Source organism: Henckelia pumila, chromosome 2, assembly GCF_033568475.1.
Source record: "Henckelia pumila isolate YLH828 chromosome 2, ASM3356847v2, whole genome shotgun sequence".
Classification (NCBI taxonomy): domain Eukaryota; kingdom Viridiplantae; phylum Streptophyta; class Magnoliopsida; order Lamiales; family Gesneriaceae; genus Henckelia; species Henckelia pumila.
In genome coordinates, this window is record NC_133121.1 from 145,759,049 (window position 1) to 145,775,282 (window position 16,234).

The 16,234-nt window shown below is 38.7% G+C and overlaps 2 protein-coding genes across 3 annotated transcripts; both read right to left on the reverse strand.

The window, feature by feature from the left end:
- Positions 1-5,759: 5,759 nt before the first annotated feature.
- LOC140881298 (transcription factor MTB3) lies at positions 5,760-8,308 on the reverse strand. Of its 2 annotated transcripts, none has more exons than XM_073286489.1 (2): positions 8,082-8,308; positions 5,760-7,574 (listed from the first exon to the last, which is right to left on the reverse strand). In XM_073286489.1, exon 2 carries the CDS (start codon positions 7,464-7,466, stop codon positions 5,970-5,972), a length of 1,497 nt encoding a protein of 498 aa, XP_073142590.1. In that variant the 5' UTR covers positions 7,467-7,574; positions 8,082-8,308; the 3' UTR covers positions 5,760-5,969. The 2 variants fall into 2 exon arrangements, with proteins under 2 accessions (XP_073142590.1, XP_073142589.1); XM_073286488.1 differs by having other exon boundaries at positions 5,760-7,622.
- A 3,912-nt stretch (positions 8,309-12,220) lies between these two features.
- LOC140884944 (proteinase inhibitor-like) lies at positions 12,221-12,805 on the reverse strand. Its single transcript, XM_073291853.1, has 2 exons — positions 12,660-12,805; positions 12,221-12,573 (listed from the first exon to the last, which is right to left on the reverse strand). Exons 1-2 carry the CDS (start codon positions 12,676-12,678, stop codon positions 12,380-12,382), a joined length of 213 nt encoding a protein of 70 aa, XP_073147954.1. The 5' UTR covers positions 12,679-12,805; the 3' UTR covers positions 12,221-12,379.
- Between the last annotated feature and the right edge of the window lie 3,429 nt (positions 12,806-16,234).

Genomic DNA, 16,234 nt, shown 5'->3' on the forward strand with positions numbered 1-16,234 from the left:
TCGTAATCGAACTTTGTTGGACATGGTTCGATCCATGATGAGCTTCACTGAGCTTCCACCTTCGTTTTGGGGCTATGCGCTTGAAACGGCGGTATTGTTGTTGAACAACGTCCACACTAAAGCAGTGGACAAAACACCATACGAGTTATGGAATGGCAAAGCTCCTAAGTATTCGTACTTAAGGATTTGGGGATGTCCTGCTTACGTGAAGCAGACAGTGGGAGATAAGTTGGATAGTCGATCCATCTTATGTTATTTTGTAGGGTATCCGAAGAATTCAATCGGATATTATTTCTATTATCCTGCTGAAACAAAGGTGTTTGTTTCTAGGAATGCCACCTTCTTGGAGAAGGAGTTCTTATTGGATAAGAAAGGCGAGATGATGGAACTCGAAGAAGTTCGAGAAGAACCCGAAATACAAAATAACGATCCTACGCCTCAGGAACCATTACTGGACACGCCTGAACCTAGAAGATCCGAGAGGACTTCTAGACCTCCTGTTCGATATGGTCTTCTTCTTGAAGGGGATCAAGATGAACCCGACATTGGATGTGATCCAAGAAACTTCAAGGAAGCAATTTCTGATGCGGATTCAAATTTATGGCTTGAAGCTATGCAGTCTGAATTGGATTCAATGCATACAAACCAAGTTTGGTCTTTAGTAGATCCTCCTGATGGAATTGTTCTAATAGGGTGTAAATGGATCTACAAGAGAAAGCTTGGGCCTGATGGTAAGGTATTGACCTACAAGGCGCGATTGGTGGCGAAAGGTTACACTCAAAGACAAGGAGTTGACTATGATGAAACCTTTTCACCAGTTGCAATGTTCAAGTCCATAAGAATCCTTATTGCCATAGCGGCATGGTATGACTATGAGATATGGCAAATGGATGTGAAGACTGCTTTTCTTAATGGAGACATTAAGGAAGAAATCTATATGAAGCAGCCGGAGGGGTTCACATCCATGGGAAGCGAGCATAAGATATGCAAGCTTCAGAGATCAATTTATGGTCTAAAACAAGCATCAAGAAGTTGGAACCAGAAATTTGATGAAACAATAAAAGATTTTGGTTTCATCAAGAACCCGGAGGAACCGTGCGTGTACAAGAAAGTAGTTAAGGATGCTGTGACATTCTTAGTACTTTATGTTGATGACATCCTACTCATTGGGAATGATGTAGGGATGTTGCAGTCAACAAAGATATGGTTATCAGGTAGATTCTCGATGAAGGATTTGGGTGAGGCATCCTACATTCTTGGGATACAGATCTATAGAGATAGATCTAAGAGAATGATAGGACTCACTCAATCAACCTACATCGACACCATATTGAAACGGTTTTCAATGGATGGGTCCAAGAGAGGACATCTACCCATGTGTCATGGAGTTTCTTTATCCAAGTCTATGTGTCCCAAGACTGATGCAGAGATAGAAAATATGACACATGTACCATATGCGTCAGCTATAGGTAGTATCATGTATGGGATGATATCTATCAGACCGGATGTAGCATTTGCTCTGAGTGTCACGAGCAGATATCAGGCTAATCCTGGTCAAATGCATTGGAAAGCCGTGAAGGACATTCTTAAGTACTTACGAAGGACTAAGAATATGTTCATGGTATATGGAGGACGAGATCTGAAATTGGAAGGCTATACCGACTCTAGCTTCCAAAGTGACGTGGATGACTCAAAGTCAACCTCTGGATTTGTGTTCATGCTCAATGGCGGTGCTGTCTCTTGGAAGAGTTCCAAGCAGGACACCACAGCGGATTCCACCACTGAGGCTGAATACATTGCAACATCAGCTGCTGCTAAAGAGGCCGTTTGGATGAGAAAGTTCGTCCAAGAGTTGGGCGTCATTCCTGAATTTGTTGGTCCAGTCCCGGTGTACTGTGACAACACGGGTGCCGTTGCTCAAGCAAAGGAACCAAGGTCTCATCAAAGATCCAAACACGTACTGAGGAAATACCACATCATCCGGGAGATTGTGGAAAGAGGAGACATCACTGTCGAACGAGTGGCCTCTGCAGACAATATCGCTGATCCGCTTACTAAGACCTTGCCAGGACCATTGTTTGACAAACATCGCGAAGCAATGGGTCTACGTAGTATGACTAGTTGGCTATAGGGCAAGTGGGAGATTGAAAGAGTGGGTGCCCAGTGAGCCAACTTGTGGCTATGGGCTTTGATGACTCTTTGTACAAACAAGCTTTTGTTTAATGTAATTTACACTTTTATTAATGGCAATGACTTTATCTTTCTTCATATTGTTATATTATGATATACTATTGTTGTTTTGATAAAGACCTTGAATATACTATAGTGTATGTAAGATGTGGTAGAACATGGGGATGTCTATCATGAAATACATCTTATAGTCACTGTATATTCTAAACTGTTCCTAGTCGATTGAGCCGTCCGATAATAAGGATAAGGATCGCTCGAGTTTGAGACTAGCATTTGCGATGCGGAGTACCACGTTTCATTGGTAGGGAACATGGAGATGTTCGAAGCATGCAAATGGATATTCATAGGATGAATAATCGAACTACCCTATCCGGACTTTCCAAGTGGTTATCACTTATCGAGTGGATAAAGTCCGCGGTTTTGGTTGTACACCATTAGTCCTTACTACTTGAAACATCATGGAGACTCTATATGCTAGTACTGTGCTTTGACTCGTTTACCGACTCTATGGGGGTCATCAGGTGTCGGGATTGGGTACAGTTACAACACATATAGGAGTCGATGCATTGTTGTCAAGGATTCACCACATACTTGCGAGTGTGGATATCCTATGCGATCTGAGGAGATATTAGTGTGACGAATCTCTGGCCAGAGTACTTGATGTGATTTAAGAAATGGTTTCTTAGTAGCACATGCGATGTCACTAATTTGATCTTCAAGATGTATTGCATAGTTATCGAATCTTGAGCGACTCTCGATATACCAATGGTTGTTGATTCGATCGGGATATATGGATGAAGGGACCGTACTGTACGCTAACCAAAATCTACTGGTTCTTGTAGGCACTATCAGTGATACCTAGGGAATCATGGGGCGATGTTGCTAGGCGCTTTACCATGATTCGTTGGGCAAGTCGAAAATCGTTGTTCCGAGTCACAAGGAGATGTGAGCCCACGGCTAGCTGTATCCCTGAACCATTGAGGGTCACACAGTGTAATGGAGTTTTAATCCCCGTTGAGATAGTTAAATTTAAAGAGTTAAATTTAATGAATAAAGAAGTTGGACTTCTTAAATAAGAGTAAGGGAGTAGGATTTCCTAAAATGACATAGGGATGTACATTTTTGGAAACCACTGAATTCGGATTCAGGAAAATTTATCTTGACTTTAAAATGTGCAGAAATGGTTTCTGTGCACATTGATGAAATCGGTTTATCAATCGGAGTCACGATGAATTTTATATTAATTTCTGAACATGCGGGCTTTGCTTGTCGGGCCTCAACTTATGACTAATGGGCCCTAAGGTGTTAGTGGCCTGCATTATAAATAAGTTATTGCAGTACAGAAATTACACACAACAGGTCATAATTTGAGAGACAGAAAATCGAAAACCCTAGCTCTCTCTCAAAAGAAATTCGGCCGCCCCCCTCCCTTCTCTGCGTGAGAAATTCCGGTCTGTGATTTTGAATTGCAGTCTGGAATAGCGAATCAAATTCGTTTATTCTCTTCGTAGAAAACTTCTGATAGATTTTCTAGTGCAATCTATCAGAGGGATTAAACCTCTATTCGTGGACCTGATTGAAGGACAGAATATTCATCAGTTCCAGGGAGAGACAACAAGAGCAGAGAAATCTGTTGGTGTCCAGAATCTCGATTCGAGATTGAAGGTAAAATTTAATAATAGTTATTTAATTTTACACACACAAATAATTTAATCGTAAAAGGATTGATACCCACACTATGGAATTGTTCCATAATAAAATTTTTAAACTTCCGCTGCACCGGGTATCAATACCGATTGATCTGAGAGCCCCGTTTTTCAACAGGACTGACGAGCATATATCGGTCGAGGAGGTCAACACAATTTTTATGGATGTTATCGGTGGTGTAAATCAACAATGAGTTTATGGTATCGGCCCGGTCGCCCAAACCATATACTCGAATGAGATGACGCCTCGGCCTCGCGGTCCGACTCAGATGAAGTCATCACTGGCGGCACAGGATGAGGCGATTCGTGTCTCCAAAGACGCAGCAGAGGAAGCGAAGGCGGAGGCTGATCTCGCCAGGCTGCAGTCGCTAGTTGCGCTGCAGACTGCAACCGACGAACACCGAGCGAGCGAGACGAGGTTGCAGGGCCTTATTACGATGTTGGAGCGGATGATGAAATCCTTTGTGGTTGCGGTGCAAAAGAGTAAGAAGAAGAAGGCCGCCCAGGACACGGGTGCACATCAAAGCAAAGGCATCCGCATTGAGAAATCCAGTGGCGACAACCACGGCTACAACAGCAACGAACACAGGAACGTGATTTCTCACCATTTATAGCGTAGTACTGTATTATATATCTTATTGTTGATATTTTGGTCTTTCGCTATAAATTGTGTATTTTCTTTAGTACTTTTGATGTAATCTACAATATTGTTTAGTATTTTATTTAATTAAAAAAATGATTTTTATATAAGAAATTGAAATAAATCAAAATCAAAAAATTTTAATAAAAAATATATATTAGAAAGTCGCTACGGTTTTTTAAAAACCGTATCAAAAGTTGCTACTGGTTTTCAAAAAACCGTCTACGGTTTTTTCAAAAATCGTAGCAATGTCTTAAAAACCATAGCAACTTTTGCAACGGTTTGCGACGGTTTTCATTTGCGACGGTTTCTGAAAATCCGTAGCAATGTGTTTCCGACGAATGATTATGTGACGCTACGGAAAACCGTTGGAAAAAGATTTGCGACCCAATTTGCTACGGAAAAACCATAACAAACTCTTTTTTTTTTGGTAGCATATTTATATTAAATTCAATATGAACTATAATTTTAAGTAATACTAGTTTTTCCTATCAAATGTTATATTGCAGTTTTTGTTTCGTTGCTCTTAATTATTCATAAAACAAGCATGTCATGCATAAATATGGATAGTTTAAGCAAAAAATTCCTACACTTAGTAGACCATAATTAGCAATATAACGTGGTTAATAATATAACAAAAAAACAATGATCACAGCGATCATGAATTCATTATTACGATGAACAAAGTATCACAACCTTCACAAAAACCCTATGAAAATTATAGATCTTATTAAACATATATATTTGCATCTTTACGATTTTTAAATCAAATTTATGCTTTCAATCAAATTTCAGTTTTAATATGCAATCTTAGTTTACTTTTTCTAATTTATTCTTTTCTTTTCCTACGTGGTGAATGCTTGGAGTTGGCGTTGCATCAATATGACACAATCTTTGTTTTCTTTCTTTTGGCGTATTCTTTTCCTCGTGGTGCTGACGTTGCATCAATATGACACGATCTTTGTTTTCTTTTTCCAGTCTATTCTTTTCCATCGTGGTGGTGACGTTTCATCAATATGATGTAATCTTTGTTTTCCTTTCTAACTTGTTCTTTTCCTTCGCGGTGTCGGTGTTGATGCAACATCAATATGACACAAATATATCACTGGCGTAAAAACATGGCATTAATGTGGTCATGACGAACGGTCTGGTGTAGACGAAGATTTAAGGCTCTACTTTCCTCCTTTTATGATTACGAATTTTCAAGACAACAGAACAAAAATGACCAATGAACTGAAAGAACACACGAATTCTATATCAAGTTTCACAGGAACGAAACACACCATTAAGCCAAATATAAGAGAGTAATAGTTAGCTGGACAGTAACTACCTATAGTTGTTTTCTACAACAATGAGCCATTCACCCCACAACACAAGAAAAAAAATAACTGAAAATCGAGTTTACATCTTACACCAGCAAGTATACAGATGTTTCATTTCAGTAAAGCATCACCTAACATCTTCTTCAAGTGTTCAGCAGTGCCGCTTTGAGTTTGAATCGAGAATGTGTGTACAACTTCGCCACTGTCAGATATGGAAATGGTGGATTCTTGGGCTATCACCTGATGCTCTCTCAATGTTCTTACAACTTCAGATACAGGGTGGACGTCCAGCGGGAAACTTACCCGTAAAACTGCATCTTCATGCCTGTCATGAAAATCTATGTCTGGTATAGTCTCCTGGTTGTGGTTATGATTCACAGTACCTTTCTCTGCTTCCAGGATCCTTATCTTAGTCTGAAGATCTGTTATATAGGCAATTGCATCACCAAGAAGGGAAGCTTTGTCCATTTTTGAGATATTTGGAACTACGGCCCGTAATGCATAAAAACGCTGGTTAAGCTTTTCACGTCTCTGTCTTTCTGCTTCCACATGATTCAATGGTTCTTCCCTCCCATTTGCTGGTTTCCGACCCCTCTTTCTTGGCTTTCGGTCATCAGACAGAATCAGTGAATCTTCATTCATTTGCTCGTTATTAGACCCAAGGACCTGTGAGTTCGATCCACCTACTATTATCTCATTCATGTGTGTAAACATTTTAGTTTCACCATTATCACTTCGGTGCCCATTCGAGGAGTTTCCATAAAGTTTAGCACCTCCAATTGTCTGTAAATCACAAGATTCTGAAGAAAATCCAGATTCATCTTCCACTTTCGGAGAAAAGCTAATGCTGATTGGACCTGATTTCGAACATCCAAGACTGAGTTCCTGCCCAAAAATTTTAGGAACGGGTTTTGGCTGCACGGAAATTGTTTTAACAACTATAGCCTTGGCTAACTGTATAATACTCGGGTCCTCAGGTATGGATTTTCTTGAACCAATCTCCACAACTCCTGATTTCAACGGAACAAACGCCACCGTCTTAAAATGAGCCAACTTTGCTAGATATGATCTCGATTGGTACCGTTCCAAACAGCTTTTTGCATCAGAAGCCCAGATCAATCTGCCTGAATTGAACGACTGGGAAGGAATAGACGGCTTATCAAAAGGGAATGCAAAGTACATGGACGCGAGATAAAACATTTCGACAGCTGAAACTTGATCTAAGTTCACAGCTATATTCTCATCTTCTGATCCCCCAAAAGAAGCATGAATCTTTCGAAGCACGTGTCTTCTCCGATCTCCCTCATTGGGTATCTCGTCCTCCAAATCCTCACCTTCCTTTGGTTCTCTACAATGCCCATCCCCCCAAATTAATGCCGATTTACCCGATTTTGATTTGGAAACATGCCAATAAATCGCGTACGTCCAATCAGATCCATCCACGATCTTGCAGAGTGCCTGCTGCACTCCTAGATCCCCACCAGATGCGGAGAACTCGGACAACACATTATTCAAAGCAGACCAAGCAAAATATTCAGCAGCTTCACTGCCCAATACACTTTCCACAACACCCTTCTCCTCTTCATTTAACCAAAAATTGCTCCCCATCACAAATGACACAGAACTCAACTTTCAGATGCTAATTAAATGGGAGTAAATTCTCAATAAAATCCAACACGGGGCCTCCCAAATACCCAACTTGCTCTACATATAAGTCTGAAAACAAAGACGGCGAACTGGATCAAACACTCACATAAACCCTAGCTGCAAAATTCGGAATCTTAGAACACCCTATACTCTAGGTCAGCATCAAGAACAAGTTTTTGAGCAACATGAAATCAAAAAGTCACAGCAAAAACTCAGAATCACCCAAAAACAAAAAACCCACCTAGCTGGAAAAAAGAAAAAAAGGTAAACAAGAAAGCAGCACTTACCCCCCAACAGAAAAAAAGGCGAAAGCAGCACTTACCCCCCAACAGAAAAAAAGGCAATCGATCTAAGAAGCCAAGAACTCAAATTTACCTCGAAAATCAAATCAAAAGCACTCCCTCCCTTCTAGAAAAAGCGATTGGGGAGGGGGATGAATCTTGGTATATATACAGTTTTGCAAGTCCGCGAGAAAGAGGAGGGGTCACAACTCACAAGTCAGAAAAAGACGCTAGAACAAGAAATCAGGAGAAATGCATCTAACACAAGAAACAAAAGCATGTTTCGTTGAAGTACCTGTGATTCCCTTCAGCTACAGCGGCATGGTTTTCACATACGCCGCTCGTGTTTAATGTGACTTCACCTGGTTCTTCGGATCTGAACACTCCCTATTCCCATCGTATTGTTCTCTCCTTTTTTGCTTTTTCTTTTTCTTTTCTTTTTTTTTTTTAAATCCGAAATCCGAAAACCAGTTGGCCCTGTTCCTTCCTAAATATACGATCTTTATCCGGTATCTTTTGATATTATATATACATGCTCATGCTTGTATAAATACAGATTGGATGGAGATGTTTTCACAGTTATTAGATATTTAAGAGATAAATAAGAATATTTTTGTTATTTAGTTTTAGACTAGGTTAAACTTTTCTTTAAACGATCGTTTCCCGCATATTGTTAAATGAAAAGTCGAAAAATAAACCTAATCAACTATTTAAAAAAAAAAATTCAAGTGTATTCTATACTGAATTCAACTGTCCCTATAATATAACAAAAGAAAATAGTACCTCCAATTAGCCAAAAAAAATACTATAGATTTTTAATAATTATTTTAATTAATTATAAAAAAAGTTAAATTATATTTAAAAAAATGACATAGTGTCATCCTAGTCACTAAAAAAAAGAAGTATTTGCATTTTGCAACGGCATGCACGGAATTATTGGTCAAAATCAAAGGGGACATTAAGTACTAACGAGGTGATTTGGTGGCTAATATTTGTCCTCCGATCCCTCCAATTTATTCCCGTAGTATTAGCAATAAGTACCTAGCTAGTTTTAAATCTTTCGGACATAACATTCGAAACCAAAACAAAAAAGAGAGAATCTTTTGGACATATTATATGTTTTTCTAGCAATCTTTTTTCCATGGAACTCTTATTTTATGAGAAAATTTAAATTTGAAAAAGACAAAACAAAATTAACGAACAAACTTTTTGTAGTGACCCTACATGGAATCACCTACTACCTGTCAACTAATATCATGCATTAAACTTAATACAACAATATATGGAACAGAGTAAAAATGTGCGAAAACATAATCCATAATTTACATATCAGCTTAGTAAATAATTCAGGCTTAATACTGTAGTGATACAACCAAATCGAAAACTTAAACATTATACAGCTATATCGAATCCTGTATAATAAAATCCTCAAGGCTCCTGCTCCCTAGTCCTGCCTTGAACTACCAGCTCCGTCCATCCTGCGACCTGCCCCATGAAATAGGGTGTCCAAGATAACAACTAGGACGTGAGCGCTAACGCCCAGTACATAGACATGAGTAAACATATGTATATAATGCATGCAACATGATGACTGGTACATGGTCATCTGAAAAGTCATGCTCAGAACCGGCGCCACATGAGTGCTGCCACCGCACGGATCAACCTCTGGGTGCAACCACACTCGTCCAGTACACCAGAGTAGACAGATATAAATGCCCCCGCCGTCGCGGTACTCTCAGTGACAGACTATCGAGTATAGAGCTGAGCGGCTCTATAGTCAGGTATAACAAGGTATAGGCTCAACGTGTATATGCACATGACATATGAGTATAGAAGACGATAAAGCATACATCATTCCATATAATAATGCCAAATAAATGCAACATATAAACATGTATACTCGCTGGCAATCTCAGTCAATGTGTACGTACCTCTAGGCTAGTTCAAGTAAAGTAGGATCCTAGGTTCCAAGCCTATATTCAAAAGTTCACTGTATCACTACATAAATTCTATAAGCCTTAACTAAGCTAATAAGTACTCCCAAAACTTAAATAGATTCCCGAACTATACCTTCGTCCGTAGTTAGCCCTTTGGAGTCGCTAGTCCCGGATGACTATAACCACACCTTGATTATTCCAGAACCTCTATTATAACCGATAGGGCCCTCAAGTGTATATCTCACACTATATAACTGTAGAAGGAAACTCGGGAATTCGTATTTCAAAATGAAATCGACCGAGCCCTATTTATAGGCAAAATTCCCGGCCAGGATCGGAACTTCCGATTTCAGGATCGGAGCTTCCGATCCAGCTCATTGTGTGCATGCAGGACACGCCAGGATCGGAACTTCCGATCCGACGATCGGAGCTTCCGATCTCACCCCCGATCAACACTTGTCAAAACTCGCGGCTGAGTCATCGGGCAAAGCTGGCAGCCGGAGATCGGAACTTCCGTTCCAGGATCGGAGCTTCCGATCTCTGTGCTTCCGATGAGCTTCCGAAGTAGCTAGGATCGGAACTTCCGATCTGGGTTCGGAGCTTCCGATCCGGCCCAAACTCAAAAGCCCATATTCTCTTCCGAAGTCCAATAACACTCCGAAATTATTAACCCTTAATCATGTTTAACATATTATTATCTTAAAATGGAATCTGGGTTACTACACTTTTAATCCGATGCACCACGTAATAAATAATAATAATAATCAAACTCATAACTTCGCAATTAGGGATGTCTGAGTTGGAGTGAGGAAAAATTGATCAATAATCATGAATTTGATTATCCATTAAATGTTAATTTGAGAATTTAGTGAGTTCTATCGCCATTAAAAAAAAAACTAACACAAAATTTGTGTGTCCGAATTATCTTTGAAAAAATATTTACCAAAAATTGTCACTAAAATGTAAATGAGATTTACACATAACACACCAAATTTACATCCGAACAAACTTGAATCTTTTTTATTCAGAATATATCTCGGGGGAATTAATGAGTGAACGAGTGGAGTGACGTATTAGATAATCCATCCTATTGATGTTGAACTCTTCTTTCAGTGAGCTCAACTAATTAGGATGATATTATTTGTCAAAAAAAAAAGGGCTAAAATTATCTTCAAATAATAATGATAATGAAATTATGAAAAGATTGACACTTACTTTTTTTCTAAATAGCATAAACAATTCTAACCAATCTTTTCGAACTTGAATTGTTTTTATTCTCTCATCGATGAAATTTGCAAGGAAGTTTGTTGCTTAGTTTACTATTAATATTTTTAAAAATTAAAACAATATCATTCACAATTTTTTCCTTCCCTAAAAAAATTCATTGTCATGTTGCCGTTAGGAATGGAATAGGGTCGGGACCCGTCCCGAAAACCTCCTACCCAACTCCCGTCCTGAAAAGAATTGAGAAACTTTTTTATCCCTATCCCGTACCCAAAACATTTTGGGACCCGACTATTCGGGACCCCGTCGGGTAGGGAGAGAAAATCCCGAATTATTTTTTCATATTCAAAATTTTGTTCAAACAAATAAAAAAATGTGATTATGTTATTAAATATACTATATATATAGAAACTTATATTCATAAATAAAAATAAATATTCAACTTAAAACATATAATATTAAAATATTTTGGATAATATTTCAAGGTTTTGTTAAGAAAAACATGTATCGTATAATTATAATAAAATGTTCGGATACAATTATTAAATAATTTTAGTTAAATAGATTGTCAAATTAAACTCTTGAGTCAAGTTCTACATATTTATTCTAATTAGATAATTATAAATATGAATTAATTAAATTATTAATTTATTTTAAAAAAATACACAAAAATAAAATGTCATTTCGTAATTTTACAATTTGATCGTTCCAACAATAAAAATTATGCGAATTAAGTCCACATTTAAGTGTTATATGAGTTGAAACTTAAGAATATTTAGCTTATTATATTAACAAAGTTATTAATAAAATATATTATTATATTATTTCGGAACGGGTCGAAAATCCCGTAGGAATAAGGTTTTATTCCCGATTCCTCTCCCGATATTAATCGGGATGGGAAAAATCCCGAAAGTTCGGGTCGGGAAAATTTTGGGTTGAGATTTTTTCGGGACGAGAATGAGATGAAATTCGGGAAGGGTCGGAATTTCGGAAATTTTTACCACTCCTAGTTGCCGTGATCAATAAACATTCTTATGAAATAGACTGTAAAGACTAATATATCATATATACTCCAACTAAACATTTACATGATTTATCTGCTACATGCAATAATTTTCTGTTCAAAACACCCTCATATAGACTTCATTTCTAACCCATTTTTCAACCTTTTTTTTTTCTCTCGACTCGCATTCATAGCAACGAATTTATATATATATATATATATATTTGAAAAAAAAAACAACAAAACAAAGATGATGAAATTCAATTGAACTAAAATCCAACAAAAGCATCGAGTCATTTATTAATTATATATTATGTTACATGCATTGAACTTCGCCTACGTGGTCCATTTTATCGGACACGAGTAGGCCTGGAGTTTATTGAACAGAAAGAGAAATTACAAGTAATACTGATCATCCTAGAAGATTCATCAGCCAACATGAGGAACACGAACCACAAAACGATGGTCGTTCACCCAAACCCAAACACGATCACACCGGAAATCCCTCGTCACCGGAGTCCCGTCCTTGAGGACTATCGCCCTCACGTGCCGGTTCTGCCTTTCCACCGTCGCCGCCGCGTCGTTTCCGTCTTTCCCCACCAACTCCGGCCACGATTCCTTGCCTGCCAAATATACAAAATTAAATGATATATCAAGTTTGCATAGGCTAAATTAATTAACTTGCAGTTTAGAACATGTAATTCCGTGCCTGCAGGACAATTTGCCATATCTAGCCGTCGATTTTTGTAGTCTGCTTTTTTTTTTTTTTTTTTTTTTTTGGTCTCTCTCTTTGTTGAATTGAATGGGCCTAAAATAGGAGTCTGCTGCCGATTTACTTGAATGAATGTGGACACGTCGCTTCTTATCTTTTAATTTTCTCTGGTTGACACACATGATATTAATCACATATGTCGGGGATGCATGCATGACTACGGAAATTGATAGGACACATAGGAATTAATGGGATCCATCGAGCGAGCGTCTAGTTTGGTTGATGAGATTTTATTAAACTATTCTCAGACTAAGAGATTGAATATTATTCAAAACATAAAACATAATATATGTTTAGTTTCATTTATTAAATTTATGATACGGTGATAAATTATGACTGTCATTTTCTCACTGATCATTGAATAATTTAAATAAAAGAAATATATTAGATGGTTTTGTGATTTTATAAATAATCAATTCGATTTAATGTTTATTATTAAATGATATGCAATCCTTATCAACAAAATCATGATGATGCACATTATTTCTTATGTGTATAAGTAACATGAAATAACTTCTTGTGTTTTTGTGGAGGAAATTTGGTCAGTTTTGAGAAAATAAGATTACTAGGCGAGTCTTCCACTTAATATAGTATGGACATAAAAATGCATGATCACTCTTGCGAGTCTTCCATTGAATAGTTTGGGCATATCACGACATGATAATATGGACATAAGAATTGATAATATGCTTCTTGTAAAACGTGGCAACACGTTGAATTTTTCAAAACTAATATTCTCACATCTTATGATTTAACGTGTTGAGTGTTTGGAAAAAAATATTTTTTATATTTATTCTGGTAATTATTTTTAGTTTTTATTTATGTATGTTGTATAGATAAATACTTTAAATATTATAGTATATGAAATATGATGTTATATATGTAATGATGACCTTGAAACACATATTTTAATTATTGTATATTTTATACAAAGTTTATGATTAATTGGAGAGTCCAAAAGAAGGATAAGACCGTTTGAGCTGGATATTAGCATAAGTGTTGATGTGTATTACGTTTTGTCAGTAAAGATATAGAGATGTGCAAACATATAGATGAGTGCTCATAAGATGATTTTACTGAACTGTCTTCACTCGAACTTTTCAAGTGTTTATCATTCATCGAGTGGATAAGTCTATGATCATGGTTGTACACCATTAGTCCTTATGATCCGAAACAACACTAACACCAAGAAAATAAGAGAATGAGCCAAGATCCTTGACAGAGAACCGACGGCTTAACTGATCAATGAAGTCCTGGATGGCACCAGAATTATTTCTGTGAGAATGAAGTCATCAACATAGGCAAGAAGATACATAGTAACACCCTGAGATCAGTAAATAAAAAGAGATGTTCAGCACGGGAGGCATTAAAGCCAAGACTGACTAAAAATTGCCAAAGGGTCGTGTACCAAGCACGGGGCGCCTGCTTAAGACCGTAAATGGCTTTGTTCAACTTGCAGACATAGGAGGGAACATTAGGATCAACAAACCCAGGCGGTTGCGCCATATACACACAATCATCAAGTTGACCTTGCAAAAAGCATTATTGACATCCATCTGACGGAGAGGCCACCCATAGGAAACGGCAAGGGATAAAACAATGCGAACTGTAGTGGGTTTTGCGGCTTTTGCCACAGGACTAAAAGTATCAGTGTAGTCAAGTCCAGGACGCTGATGAAATCCCTTCGCAACAAGACGAGCTTTATAACGGTCAACAGAGCCATCAGGTTTTCGCTTAATCTGAAACACCCATTTGTAGCCGACCACATTCTGAGAAGAGACGGATGAAACAAGATTCCAGGTGCCATTGTGAAGAAGAGCATCAAACTCCTCAGACATTGCGGCACGCTAACGGTGATCCTTGAGAGCTATAGTGTGCGATGATGGCTCAGATGGAGTGGTGTCAGTGACAGCAGTGAGGGCAAAGCGAGGGATGTTGGGCTTGAATATATTATTTCTGGAGCGGGTAACCATAGGATGAGAGGTCGAGGATATGGATGGGGTGGTTGTGGCTGGTTCGAGAGGTGGCTCAAGAGGCCGAGGGGTAATGGGGCGGGGTTCGGTGATGGGTGGAGACTGGATGGAGCAGGTGGGTGGAACGAGATACGGCGCAGGAGGACAGGGAGGTGAAGAATCGCCAGACGGAGAATCCTCCATAGGGACACTACCAGGCAGCACTTCAGGAGGAGAACCAGCACCAGCGCCACCACTAGCAAAAGGATACTCAGACTCAACAAAAACAACATGACGCGAGACAAAGATTCTGCCAGAGGAAGGCTCAAGACACAGATAGGAAATCTGGGTAAGGGAGTAACCAAGGAAGACACAGGGAGAAGAGCGGTGGGAGAGCTTATGCAGAGCGTAGGGGCGAAGCCAAGGATAGCACAGACACCCAAATATACGGAGCTTGGAGAGATTAGGAGAAGCAGCGACAAGGCATTCAAAAGAGGATTTGTAGGAAAAGTTGCGTTTAGGTAGCCGATTAATGAGATAAACTGCAGTGGCAAAGGCATGCGGCCAGAAACGAGTAGGTACCGAAGCATGGTGAATGAGGGCAAGACCTGTTTTGACAATATGACGGTGACGACGTTCGGAGTAGCCATTATGCTCAGGAGTGTGAGGGGGTGTGGTTAGGTGAGAAATACCGTGCAAACCAAGAAATTCTTTGAGGCCAAGAATTCACCACCATTGTCAGTGTATAAGGTGATAATAGGACGATTAAACCGTTTTTCAACGAGAGATTTAAAACATCGAAATACAAAAAGAACATCTGATTTTTGTTTCATGGGATAAAGCCATATATATTTACTGTAATGGTCAACAAATATAACATAATATTTATAACCATCGCAGGAAAGAACTGGCGAAGTCCAAACATAAAAAAAAAATTAAATCAAGTGGAAATTGCGAAGAAAGAGATGAGTCATGAAAAGGTAATTTATGACTTTTATTGCACTGGCAGGAATTACAATTAAATTGACGCAACGGAAAACTAAAATATGATAATGACTTAGACACAACTAACTGACATAATACTCGATCAGACGGGTGACCAAGACGACTGTGCCAGAGACAGGCAAGGACACGACAAAGGACGAGAATGCCAGTGGTAGAGAATGCGTGGATGCAGACCAGGAATAAAAACCGCCCTTAAGTGGACCCTGATGGAGAATGGTCCCGGTTTGAGGATCCTTCACCTGAAAGGCAGTGGAAGAGAAAACAACAACATCATCATTAGATTTTCAAAGTTGAGAGACAGATAAAAATTGCTTATTAATGGAAGGAACACAAAGGGCATGTGGGAACTTCAGGGAGAACGAAGTGGAGGACGGTAAGAGACAACCTGTGTGAGTGATGGGAAGGCCAACACCATCACCAACAACACACCATCAGAGCAAACATAGGGAGCATGCATGGAGAGATTGGCAAGATCAAACGGCACATAGTGAGTGGCACCAGAATCAAGGATCCAGTCAGATGGAGAGGATGGGGTAAGCATGTAGGCAGCAGCAT

Coding starts and splice junctions, on each gene's coding strand:
- LOC140881298 (XM_073286489.1), bottom strand. CDS start 7,466: ATGGGGAGCAATTTTTGGTTAAATGAAGAGGAGAAGGGTGTTGTGGAA.